Here is a 14,068-nt window from a genome sequence, read left to right as displayed (position 1 = left end):
TGAAAATTTCAGAGTAACTGTGATATCAGACAATCAAATAAAATTAAGGAGAAAGGAGAGGGTGCATAGGAGTGGTGGGGAAACAAGGAAACAAGTTAAATGTCACAATGGAAGGAGAAGGAAGGGAGGAAAGTTTAACGAGGGTGGGGAACGCAGAGTGGGAGAGGGCAGGGATTTAATTTGATTGCCAAGCAAAGTCACCAAGGACTCCATTTTACTTCAGATGTAATAAAAGTCAGCTCCTCTCTCATCAGATAAATATGCTAATGCCACTATATTACTCACCTATAATGGATTCTAGGTAATCTGTGTAAAAATAAGTCATCTGGTTTAGGAACCAATCTTCCATTTATAGCACTGCTCTACAAAATCAGTTCCAATGTACATTTCAAATTAAGATGGAAGTTTTCAGGAACCAATTGTTTAGTAAATCTTACTACAGGTTTATTAGTTATCCTTTCCTCTATTTCCTTGTCCTTTTATTCTACTTATTCTTTTATTCTACTTATCCTTTACTCTATTTACATATCCTTTATTCTATTTGTGTAGCCTTTATTCTATAACATATTGTTGTTAATTTGTTAATTAATCTGACTTGCAAAAGAAACCAGTGTTTTGGGGGCAGAATAATCATTTTAATTCTAGAAAAGCAACTCTTTCCATACTGTAATTCTAAGAGTAGTACTCTCATGAGATTAACTGCTGCATTAAACAGCTGCTTAGCTTAACTGGGCAAACAGCAGGCTGACGTGTCTGCAGCTTGAAATTCCAATCCCAGTTCTGTCACAAACTCACTTTTGTGGCCTTGGACAAGAAACATAAATCAACCCATGTCTCTGTTTATCCATCCAACAATACACTCCGGGTCAGCACTTAAAAAGTAGAGCGAGATGATAACAGTGATAAACTGAAACAGGGTAAGAAGAGGAATGTGAATCTCATTTTTGACAACTCGAAACCTTTAGGATCGCCAAGCTGTATATTACTGAAGTGTCAAAATAACATTTAGACCTCGAGGGGTTACAAGGACCAACTCTACTTAAAACTTGGCCAACTTTCTGAGATTTCACTTATTTAAAATAGCAGCAAATGCTTTCCATGGGCTTTTTTTTTCTGGCATAGGAAAGGGTAAGAAAGTTAGACAGTACAATAGTACTTGAAAGCAGATGTCCATAGGGACAGATTATGGTTCAGGTGGGCCCGGAGGCAGCATGGAAGTGGTAGGTTTAGGGGACCCCCTGAGACCCCAAATTCACTTCCTCTTGCTCTCCCCAAAGTGTGTACTTCCCTCCTTAATACTGTTGGAGCTATTGTTATAACCCAGAACAGCAGGTAATGAATAAGTTAGAATGGGGGGGAGGAGGAAGGGTGTGTTTTAGATAGGCCACAGTGCCCGTTCCTGTCGGTCACCATGACTTCTCAACTGCCAAGGGGACCGCTCTGAGGGAGACTAGCCCTTCCTTTGTCCAGCTGTTCAGGAAACTCTTTCTACTTAGATCAAAATCCCCCAGATCTCAAGTTCTACCAGAAAGCCACACAGGTAAATGCATCTCATACCCAAGGAAAACCCGCATCCAAGGCATGATCCAGAATTATGAATTGAATTATGAATTATGAATCCCCCCAAATGAAATTTGCAGGCCTTCTTCTTTAAAATATCTTCTACTTCTTCTTTCTGCTTATATCAATGCCCAAAGCACCCCCAGTATGTACTTCTAAACTTTCCTCAATTTAACAGATACATTCTCTGCCCACAACAAGCTTAAAGTTTAGAGAGGGAGGCAGACATTAATGTAAATAAATAAATTACAGATATTTGTTGGTCTCCCTTGGCAGGTGACCACAATGTGCTCCCAGAAAACCTTCCTGATAAAGCCGGAGAGGAGGGGAAGAGGACACCAAGGTCATTAGGTTCCCCTTCCCAACAGACTTGGCAAATCTGACTTCAGAAATTGGTCCTCTTTCAATCAAAGGGTTTCATGTTTTAAACCTTCCCTCCCCAAATTTGAGGCTTGAAAGGAGAAGCAACCCAAATTCAAGGCAGCAATCACGAACTCTCCAAAGAAACTGGAGCTCAGGAAAGCACCAAAGAAGTCAGAGCAGAAACAATCCTTTGCAAAGGAATTCACACAATGCTTTTTGTGGTTTTCTCCAGAAAATCACAGACCTCCAATGTTCTCTCTTGCTACCCTTCCTTTTCTTCCCTTACTCTATTCTATTTTCCATTTCTCCCTTCCCTGTAGTTTAGAGAATCTGAAGAACTCCGATGAGCAGTGATTTGAGCTCTCTGAAAAAAAGTTTACTACACAAAACCTTAGAAATAAGAGTCGTACAGATCTATATTGGCCAAGATGCCAATTGTGAAGTGATCATTCACATCCTTTTGGTGCCCTCTATAGACAGATTTTGCTATATAAAGTGGGTTTTTATAGAGATTTGATGTTTTTACAAAAATGTTTAAAAAACCCTAAAAAACAGTTATTGTACAACAAAGCGACTGAACACAGTCAACAATAAATAGATGTCTGGCCTGTATACCATTTAGTGAAGACTTCTACATGGTTAAAAAAAACTCAGCTCTCATCTGCCAAAGACAAGCAAAAGGACCATAAACAACGCAGTGGAAAGGGGCCAGAAACTGTGGCTTCTCTTCCCTACCCAGATGTCCGAATCCTCTTAGCATCTGTAGACAACTGGGTGAGGGAGCAGAGAGACAAGTAGATGGTTTTATCTGCAAAGCTGTTTTAGTGCAATGTAGTCCTTTTTCTACAATGGTACACTGGCCATTTCATGAAAATCCCTGGGGTGCTGTTTCCATATTCTGCTTTGTTTCCACATTGTGCTGCAGTGGGGCCAATTATTAGAATGTAACCCATCCTGACACTAGCCATCTAGGACAAATGCTAGTCGCATCTATGAAGAGACAAATACCTCACAGCTTCCCAGTGACTAAGAGATAGTTTAACCTCATCCTACTCCCTCGAGTAGAAACCTACTTTCCACTTTCTTCACCTAATTTTTCCATTCTCCATTCAGTGTCGGCCCTTACTATTCCCTAATGCTAGAGAGCTCTTCTCCCACACTGAACAGCAGATTCCCTAGGAAAGCTCTACCTCTTCCTACAAGTATTGCCTAAAAAAGAGGAAGTGACTTTTGGGATTTAGTCATTAAGTTGTATGTAATACTGAAAGTCTCCAAAGGGAAACTTGCACATAATGCAAATATATATATAGTTGGTGTTGATGCCATTGTGTTAAAACAACAGTGAGATAATTCGCAACTATATCAACAGCATTATATGAATTATGTAATATAATAGTTTGTTGCTACAAATGTTGTCTTTGCTTGTTTCAGTAAGTGAAAGATAAACTACTTACCTGCTTCACATTCTCGGCTAGGAACACAATATAAACGCTACAAAATCCCAGCTGGGTTATCACCAGAAAAAAGTCAACGATATACCTGAAAACACAGATTGACAGATTTAAGATGATCAAAGGCCCTTCCAAAAATGATTACCATTTCTACACCCTTCTTTCTGTTATAGAGTTAAAATATTTTACAATAAAGTGGAAAGAGCATGGTCCTGGGAGTCAGGGGACCTGGGTTCTAATCCTGGCTCTGCCACTTGTCTGTGGTGTGACCTTGGGCAAGTCACTTAAATTCCCTGTGCCTCAGTTTCCTCATCTGTAAAATGGGGATTAAGTCTGAGTCCCATGTGGGACATGGACTGTGTCCAACTCGATTATCTTGTAGCTACCTCAGTGCTAAGTACATTGCCTGGAATGTAGTAAGCACTTAGTAAATATCACAATTATTATTATCATTATTACTACTTTTTAACTCAAGAGAATAAACCTCCTAACTAGCCTACAAGTCCTCTGGGCTAGTCCAATGCACCATCTTAATTGCAAAGTAGTTCCCTAACAGCAAAAATTGAAAAGCGCCATAAAACAGACTCAGCTAACTTTAAAACCTCTCTAATCAATCAAGCAATGGTATTTATTGAGCACTTACTGTGTGCAGAGCACTGTACTAAGCGCTTGGGAGAGTACACTGCAACAATATAACAGACACATTCCCTGTCCACAATGAACTTACACTGTAAGATCTTTCTTGGAGACACTGAAGGTAGAAATTTTGAATGGAGTCACAAGAGGCATTTTTCTTCCAAAGCCTTTAAAAATGAGGATGTTTGACCTCCGATGGCTGATGGCTGCTCAGCATAGTATTTTTTAGGTACTAAGGCAAAAACCGAATGAAACTAATTCTACTGTGGGCTTTGCTGACTCAACACAGAAGTTTGCAGTGAACCACACTTGGCTACTAGAAAGCACTGTGCAAAGCCTTCTCTTGTGCAATCAATCAATCGTATTTATTGAGCGCTTACTGTGTGCAGAGCACTGTACTAAGCACTTGGAAAGTACAAGTACAAGTTGGCAACATATATATATATAGAGAGATAATCATAATAATGATGATGATGGTATCTGTTAAGCGCTTACTATGTGCAAAGCACTGTTCTAAGCGCTGGGGGGATACAAGGTGATCAGGTTGTCCCACGTGGGGCTCACAGTCTTCATCCCTATTTTACTGATGAGGTAACTGAGGCACAGAGAAGTTAAGTGGCTTGCCCAAGGTCACACAGCTGACAGGTGGTGGAGTCAAAACTCGAACCCATGACCTCTGACTCCCAAGCCTGGGCTTTTTCCACTGAGCCTTATTGCTTCTCATTGGCTAACTGTCCTCCGGTCTACCATCTGCCATATTTCTAACCCTGCCCTTTCTGTAAACCATATTAACCCCCAGGATTTGTTTACTGCTGTTATCTTTACAGGATCTGCCTAATCACACCCATTGGTTTCAGGAATACCTCCTCTCAATCCTGCAATGAACCTTGACCTCCCCTTAGAGCAAAAGGAAGATGTGGGGTAACTGCCAGAGTCTAATCCCAGTTCTCTTATCCCAGCTCCTTTCCCTGACCTCTCTCCTTAAACTGGAAACTTCTATATGGCTCTTTCAAGTTCAGAAGCAACTGAATTGTACTTTTAAATGCCCGAGCCTATTTCGGGACTTGCCAGCTCTGTCCCAGAGCATTTTCTGGAGTCAAGCAGGGCTGCTTACCATATCCAGATTGGAGAATAGGGGTGGCCTGGTTTTCAGAAAGGGCAGGGTTAGAAATATGTCAGATGGTAGACATGACAGCAAATGGTAGAGGCTGCAGGATGTCTACGATGCAGCTGAGTGACAGAGCTACTACATTGGCTGTTTCAGCCCCACCTCCCCTTTTCCCTTACTTGTAAAAAAAAAAAACCTAAACATTCCTCTTTTTTTAATCTGAGTTTTGGCTTTTCACTTTCCCTTCAGACAGGTTGATCAGTAGAAAAATTTTCTCCAAAAAACGAATGGTTTCCTTGTAACTTTCTTCAATCACTATTTGTTGTACTGTGTAGCTGCTTGAATCCTGGGTATTTTGTGAGTTGCACCTAATGTTTCAATCGGGCTCACATTCTGACACTGTGCCCGGGGCACAGCACTTCAATGGGCACTAGGAAATTTCCTAGGCTGAGAGATTGCCAGGTGGTGAGGTATGAAGGGCATTCATTCATTCATTCATATTTATTGAGCTTAGTGTGTGCAGAGCACTGTACTAAGCGCTTGGGAAGTACAAGTTGGGAACATCTAGAGACGGTCCCTACCCAACAACGGGCTCACAGTCTAGAAGGGGGAGACAGATAATAAAACAAAGCATATGGACAGGTGTCAAGTCATCAGAATAACTAAAAATAAAGCTAGATGCACATCATTAAAAAAAATAGAATAGTAAATATGAACAAGTAAAATAAATAGAGTAATAAATCTGTACAAACATATATACAGGTGCTGTGGAGAGGGGAAAGAGGTGGGGCAGGAGGGATGGGGAGGAGGAGAGGAAAAGGAGGGCCCAGTCTGGGAAGGCCTCCTGGAGAAGGTGAGCTCTCAGTAGGGCTTTGAAGAGAGGAAGAGAGCTAGCTTGGCGGATGTGTGGAGGGAGGGCATTCCAGGCCAGGGGGAGGACGTGGGCCGGGGGTCGACGGCGGGATGGGCGAGAATGAGGTACAGTGAGGAGGTTAGCGGCAGAGGAGTGGAGGGTGCAGGCTGGGCTGGAGAAGGAGAGAAGGGAGGTGAGGTAGGAGGGGGTGAGGTGATGGACAGCCTTGAAGCCGAGAGTGAGGACCACCCTGGGGACACCTGACCTCCCCACCGTCTCAGAAGGGAGGTTGATGTCAAGGCTGCCCTTAGTGTAGTAACCCTGCAGAGTTGGAATAGTTAGACTGTAAGCTCGTTGTGGGTAGGGAACGTCTCTACCAACTCTGTTGTATTGTACACTCCCAAGTATTTAGTACAAGGCTCTGCACATAGTAAGCACTCAGTAAATACCATTAATTGTTTGACCGTTTGAAGGAAAGTGAAAAGGAAGAGGGCAAGAAAGGAAGACATGGCTTAGAGGTCCAGAGATCTCTGCAGCCCCCCACTAGGCACATTCCAAATTCCTAAAAACCAATGTTAATGATAATAGTGATAACAGTCTTTGTTTTAGGCACTAGGCAAAGCAGACCTATCAAGCTTGACTGTTACATGCATGTAACATTATCTGCAATCTCTGCCCGGACACAGAACCAGATGGGCCTCTTGGAATGGAGAGTGGGGATACCCAAAGGCCTGTTGTGCAGTACTCAGGAGTCCAACAACTGACATTTCAGGAAGAACTTTCACCGGGCTACAATGGAAACCTAAGGAAAACACCCAAATACTGCAATCACAGTAATACCTTGGATTTATGGAGAAGCAGCATAGCCTACTGGATAAAGCACAGGCCTGGGAGTGAGAAGGACCTGGGTTCTAATCCCAGCTCTGCCACTTGTCTGCTGTGTGACCTTGGGTAAGTCACTTCACTTCTCTGTGCCTCAGTTCCCTCATCTGTAAAATGGGGATTAAGACAGTGAGCCCCATGTCGGAGATGGACTGCATCCAGCCTGACTAGCTTGTATCTGCCCCAGTGCTTATTACAGTGCCTGGAATTAGTAAATACTAAACAAATACCATAAAAAACAAATATGCTTTTCTCCTCCAAAAGCCTTCAACTACTTTCACTCAGTAGTTTTTTTCCCCCCTCAAGAAGGTTACAAAATAGAGGTACAGATAAGCGCTTTTACAATGTAGGCACAACCGTTGCAAAAAAATGACTACTATAGAAGAATCCTTAAAGCAAAATGATAGTTGACATTCACACTATTATTCTAGTGGGGCAAGTGCATTTCTGTTACATCATTTCTGTGTTTACCTGACATCCTATCACCGTGACCACAGATTAAGCTATATTTAAACAAGAACATCAGTTTGTGCCTTACTGCACTATCCCTATGCTTTCAGTGTCTTGACAGACATGAAGCTAAACATCATAACTAGATTTGATGCTGTGATTACAGAATGACCAGTTTGCTTCGAGTCTGCAAAACTGGCACGTCTTCAGTTACATTGTACATGCAATGTTTTCTAACTCAGAAGAGACTTGTCATTCTTTTACTTGGATAATATATTAATAAAATTAGAAGTGCTTACCTTCCCCATGAGGCCTGTTTCTGGAGACAACTCCAAGGGCCTACTTCCATAGCAAAACTAACAGTGTCACTGTAGCCCAGTGTTGGCTTCTTCAACCTGAAGTCAACAACAAAATGGAATGAGGAACATTTCAGAGCCATTTTCTATTCTCCCCATCCCCCGCTCCACACCATTTATGTGCGTATCTTTAAATTATATATTATAAATGATGTATTTACTCATATTAGCGGCCGCCTCCTGCCATTAGACTATAAGCTCATTATGGGCAGGGAATATGCTAATTTTGTTGTATTGTACTCTCCCAAGTGCTTAGTACACTGCTCTACATATAGTAAACGCTCATTAAATACTACTGATTGACTGATTTGCTGTCCAGAACAATCACTTTAAATACATCATGGAAAGGAGTAATTATTCGGATGACTATGGAAAAACTGCATAAATATCAACATCAGAACAGATTCCATTGCTTACAGATTACAGGAATGGCCCTTCCGACTTTGTCAACACTGAATGCGCTTAACAAAGACTATTAGAAAAAGAAAGGTGAGGCAGAACAGAGAGACAAAAGGGTGGGGAGATAAGAGATTGAAGGGACATATCAACAGAAGAAGATTAGGCTCAAAAGTACCACTTTCCATTGTAAGGTTTAATAAACAACTGGTAGTATTTACTGAGTGCTTACTCTGTGCAGAGCACTGCTCTAACTGTGGGAGAGTTCAATGAAGTTAACTGACAATTCAAGAAGGGAAGAGATCTTTTAAACTCCTAGGATTCTTTAATAAAGAAATTAAATAGGTTGAACAACTTCACATTTACCTCTGACATAGAAAATGACTGCAACGTACCAAGATGTGCATACAGTGAACGGATATAATCCCTATAAACACAAGACTGATTGGTCCAAGCTGCAGGAGCAAAAGTTCAGAAAACAAGTTTAAAAATCGATATTGCATATATATATATTTATCTTATAAGCACACAGAAATACACATTACGGTCCTGACTAATCAAATTCACAATTACAATTAATGAAATACCAGTACAAATCTGATAAATCCAAGAACAAACGAGGATTCCAAATGAAGTTGTAAAACTGTCAATTATGTTGCATTTAATCTCTGCTAGGGTTACAGATCTGTGTTTCCAGAAGGAATCAGAGGAGTGCTGATGAGAACTCTCACAACCCGCCAGCAAACGCAAGGGTCATGCGTTCCAACACAGAATATCCTGCCTTCAAGTAACTGTGAGTGGCCTAAATGGCTAAAAGGTCTGTAGGATCAAAATCCTACCAAACTGCTTTGACAGATCTTTTATACCATTTTCCCTGCCTTCACATTTCGACTCAGCTTTGTAAGGTTCAGAAAAATTACCACAAAAAGAAACATTCAGATGAAAAATTCAGAGTAGAAATTATTTATTACATAGGTGAATGGGTGTGTGTCTGCTCTCTAGATTCTAAAATATATAGGTGTGGCTGAAAAGAACAGATGTATGACCAACAATTCCAACCAATAATAATGGCATTTGTTAAGTGCTTACTATGTCCCAGGCACTGTACTAAACGCTGGGGTGGATACAGGCAAATCGGGTTGGACATAGTCCTGTCCCACATGGGGCTTGCAATTTCAATCCCCAAAATGAGGTAACTGAGGCACAGAGAAGTTAAGCGATTTGCCCAAGGTCACGCAGTATTTGGGTAATAAAGACTAATGTAGAGCTTCTGGTGAACAAACTATCTGTTTAGGCCATTTTGCATAAAACTGCAAATAACCACTTAATAAAATCAAGTGATCAGAACCAGTTATTAACTTGTTATTATTCACAGGCTCCATTCAAATATTTAGCTGTTAAATACCAAAATGTGTTCGACCAATGAAATACCTAACCGCAATCTGAATTTGTTCTGACTGGCAGTTTAGATGGATCAGTAGGTGAACACAAAGAATGCCCTTACCACAATCCCAGCGTTTTTTATTGCCAGAGGCAGTCCGAGGAGACCAGTCCCGATATTTCCTTTGAGGAGATGGGTTAGGGTTTGGACAAATCTGTAAAACAAAAGTTATGATAAGAATTTATTGCCAAAAACGAAACACCAATAATGTCCCAATTGTTCTAGATTTAAAAGCCCAAAATCTCATTTTTCAGAAGGTAAAAACATCTTTAACGTAGCACAGGTTTAGTACAGTGCTCTGCACACAGTTAAGTGCTCAATAAATACTACTGATAGGTTAGTATCTGTGCATATATGAACACGCATGTCCTGTCTGTAGGCTTGTATGTCCTATAAGTCCTTTCCTACATCTTATAAAGCTCCTGCTACATTTGTACTAGGGATTGGAGGCCAGATAGTCCAGAACTTTTGATGAGTAAAAGATTTAAAAAATAAGTGTTTATAGTCAGTTATGATCAGGACATTTATTTGTACTGGCTGATTTCTCAATATTCCAAATGTTCTTAATAAATACGTTCTTGCCTTGGGGCACTATGGTCTAAAAATAGGCACACATGAGCTGAGAAGGCAATTTTATCTCAGAAGCTTAAAGAACACTCTGGGGAAATTTCTGGAAAAGGAAGAGCAGTTTGGTTTGGTAGCAAAAGGCGAATCATAAAAGATCTCTGACTAACAAATAAGGATTTCTTAAATATAATATTACACTGCAGTTAACTTGGACTTTCCTGATTTTTCCACACCAGAGGAATTAATGATTGAGATTGTGCTCTTGATTAAAAAGCTGCCAAGTGCTGGCCCGGCCAATCCACTGCCCTTTAAGGGTGCCAACTTGTACTTCCAAAGCGCTTAGTACAGTGCTCTGCACAAAGTAAGCGCTCAATAAATACGATTGATTGATTGATTGGGGGGGAGGAGGATGACAGGAGATCCACATAACCCCGGAGTCCCTAAAAAACCAAGAGCTTTGGGGTCTCGGACGATTCCTCCTCCAATAACTGTGTTTGTCTGCCTTATTCGATGTAATCTCAGTGTCGAGTCAAATCATCGTTGCTTTTTATTTTATTGTGACTGTTCTATGTGCCAGTTTACTTCCACTTGGACCATGAATCCCAACTAGGTCTACTCTTGTTTACCATGCAATTATCCCAGCATTTAGCACATACTGTAGAAAGCATTAGCTCTCACACATTGTAAGTGCTTAAATAAATACCATTACTACTTCTAAACTATCACCTGACAATCTCTTAACACCTAAAAGATGAAAGCATCTCTAAAAGTGTCCAATCAGAGCCATGTGGAAATTCTAAAACTTCTCATTGTGTCTTATCTTCTTACCAGCGCAGGAGACTTGGAAGGGGGCAAGTGAAAATTCCCTGTTTAAACCGTGCACTTACGAAATGCCTTCTTGGCCACCAAGTTGGTAATGTTTCTGGACTGGCAGCAGTTCGTGTTCCTGCTCCTCATCCGAAGCACCATCAGAGTTTTGCTCTTCAATTAGAGGTTTCATCACGTCCATATCTACAGAACAACAATACAGCACCGATAAACACTTTTGAGCATTTTAATACAGAAAAAAACAGGAAGAGGTAAGGCCTAGGAGGATTGAAGTACAGTAAGTCAAAACATAACAATAACTGTTGATCTTATTGGCAATTTGTAGAGTGCCCCATTGTAGTACTCTTTTCTTGAAAAAATCAAAGTCACCCCTCAGCCAGCATGGTTTAGTGAAAAGAGCACGGGCTTGGGATCAGAGGTCATGGGCTCTTATCCCGGCACTGCCACTTATCGCTGTGTGACTTTGGGCAAGTGACTTCACTTCTCTGGGCCTCACTTCCCTCATCTGTAAAATGGGGATTAAGACTGTGAGCCCCATGTGGGACAGCCTGATTACCTTCTATCTACCCTAGATCGTGGAACAGTGCTTGGCACATAGTAAGCGCTTAACAAATACCATCATTATTATTACTATTATCTTCTCCCGGCAAACTATTGCAGATTCCTTTCTTTAACTGATCCAATTTTCCTTTCCCTTAATGACCTTATGGGCTTTCCCCAAGAAATCTGAAGATGCATGCCTAAGTGCTAAAGGTGAGTTTTAGGTTGTTACTTTTTAGGGTGATAATTAGTGTGTAGTCAATAATTTCCCCCATTTTGTCTACTGTGTACATATTGGTCCTATATATAGGATCGCATCCTGTGTGCTGAGACAATCGATGAGAGCCAAACAGTGTTGGGGTTTTTTTTATAATATTTGTTAGTGCTTACTAGGTGCCAGACACTGTATTGAGCACTGGGATGGATACAAGCAAACTGGGTTGAACACAGTCCCTGTCCCACGTAAGGTTCACAGTCTCCAGCCCCACTTTACAGATAACTGAGGCAAAGAGAAGTGAAGCGACTGGCCCAAGGTCACACAGCAGATAAGTGGCGGAGCTATCATTATTATTATTATTATTATTATTACCTTGCACTTAGTTCTAAAGTGTACCCTGTTTCTGATCACTCCTCCCACTTGTCACAATGCCTTATTCTGTCCACTCCCCCTTAGAACCTAAATCGTGTTCTTGGAACTTTCCCAGTACACTATGTACTCGTGTTCAAAATATACCACCCTTATCATTCCAAAATCACTCAAAAGTTTTTCCGAAACCCAACTGCCACGTAGCTCATCTGGCTAAAGAAATCAGTTCTTCGTGAAACAGAAGAGGTACGTTTCATGAAAAATGTTTTCCCTAAATGGTGAGTTTACTGTATTTTTTTTAATATCCTTGGCGTACCTGTCAATCTTACCTAGGTAAAGGGACCCCAAAACATTGCTTTCTGTCCTTCAGAAAGATAAACGCCTTTAATGGACTGAGTTGCCTTGAGAGAAAGGGAAAAATCAAGTGATCTTCAGTCTACACCTGGCATAGAGAAGTGAGGCTTTATTCGACATGGACAATGTGTTTTCCTGCTCGATTGGAACCTCTTCTCTCATCAAGCTATCTCTGGGGAACATCAAAAAAAAGTCCGTTCTTTAAAGGATATTGCTTTTCATTTGCACCACTCCGCATCAAAATGGGGGCTCTGCTCTTCATATCTGCAGCTTATTCTCTGCCTGAAATGATAACTCCCTCTGGGGAATAACCACGCAAAATGCAATTGATATGATCAGGCAAACTAAGAAGGGGAATTTGAGTGATATATGTATTTGGAGGCCTATCTTTAACCCAGATGGCTGGACTCAATGAATTCCAATACGATAACAAATAATAGGTTTCTTACCCATTCTTCAGAGCTATCAATATGGTGCTTTCAAGTGCTCTTTACTTAAAAGATACAGTTCCTTTTGGCAGGGGTCTACTGCATGTACCTTCAACCCATTTTGAAAATGTTAAATGATCCTCTAAAATGCCAGTGCCAAATAGGGATTTAAGCTCCATTTTATAGAGGAGCAGGTGAGACTGATACTACTCCAAGACTTCAAAAGATAAATTTAGGTCTTTCTATTCATTATACTGATGACTTTACTAACCAATTGGATAAAATGGGGCAAAGGAAAGGGAGAAAGAAAAGATGAGCTTCCTATGCAAATTTAAATGCTTTCGTACATTAAAATGATAAAGGAAAACCATTAAAAATGCAGCAGGAGTATCAAAAGTTAATGAATCCTTGACTTTCGTTTAACTAAATCTGTTGAATCAAAGGAAAACTAGTTTATCTATACCATTCATAAGCAAGTGAAAAAATGTTACTGCCAAAGAGGCAGATTTATTTTTTTTCAAAAGTATTCAAAGGTGTTCAATCTATTTGGAATGCATTTTCAAAAACCAGCCCATAGGTTAGATGAGAGAAGGTTCTGAAAACCATCCCTCTCCAGGTAGTTGATTTTCTGGGGGCTCATCCAGCATAGACTGCAAGCTCCTGGAGGCCAGATATCATGTCTACCCACTGTATTGAACGCCACCAAGCGCTTACTACAGTGCTCCTCAAATACCATTGATTGATTAATGAGACCAGGGAGTGTGACTAGCTTCCAATGTACTTGTAGAGAATTCCAGAATCTGACTTGAACCTGGTGTTCATTCAGTAGTTGGTAAACATTCCATCCGGCTGAATTTTCTGGTGATAAATCTGTTTAGGCACCTTGCCAAGCCATGATGAAAGCTAGAAGTTACGATTAAAACCTAAGCTTCATATTTCCCTATCTCAGTTTCAGTCTTTACATGAAGCCCCTGGAACCAGTACATGAGCGGACCAAATTCACTGACAAAATATCCAACTTATGAACAGGTAAATTTGACTTCACTGTTAACTACTCAGATTGTAGAAATGAAATCACCGAGCCAAAACACCCATTAATGTGAGCTCATGGCAGCAATCTTCTCAAAAGAAAAAATGTTTCTCAATTTTCTCAATGCTCTGATGTACATCACCCATGAAAATTGGCTCTCAAACCACATACTGGACCATATTTTAACAACATTATTTGTTACAAGTCACCACAGTAAACTATTTGTAAGTAGTTAACCA

At 40.7% G+C, this 14,068-nt stretch overlaps 1 protein-coding gene across 2 annotated transcripts in view; it reads right to left on the bottom strand.

Annotated features, from left to right (window-relative positions):
• SLC36A4 (solute carrier family 36 member 4) overlaps positions 1–14,068 on the bottom strand; it is a 51,656-nt gene that overhangs the window by 27,548 nt on the left and 10,040 nt on the right. For both annotated transcript variants that reach the window (XM_038761959.1, XM_038761960.1), the window contains exons 2-6: positions 10,951–11,074; positions 9,560–9,650; positions 8,422–8,510; positions 7,603–7,698; positions 3,378–3,462 (exon numbers count right to left, since the gene is read on the bottom strand). In XM_038761959.1, coding sequence (XP_038617887.1) covers positions 3,378–3,462; positions 7,603–7,698; positions 8,422–8,510; positions 9,560–9,650; positions 10,951–11,074 — 485 coding nt within the window. The remainder of the gene's footprint in view (positions 1–3,377; positions 3,463–7,602; positions 7,699–8,421; positions 8,511–9,559; positions 9,651–10,950; positions 11,075–14,068) is intronic.

Source organism: Tachyglossus aculeatus, chromosome 20, assembly GCF_015852505.1.
Source record: "Tachyglossus aculeatus isolate mTacAcu1 chromosome 20, mTacAcu1.pri, whole genome shotgun sequence".
NCBI classification, from domain to species: Eukaryota; Metazoa; Chordata; class Mammalia; order Monotremata; family Tachyglossidae; genus Tachyglossus; species Tachyglossus aculeatus.
This window is presented reverse-complemented; position numbering and strand designations above follow the sequence as displayed.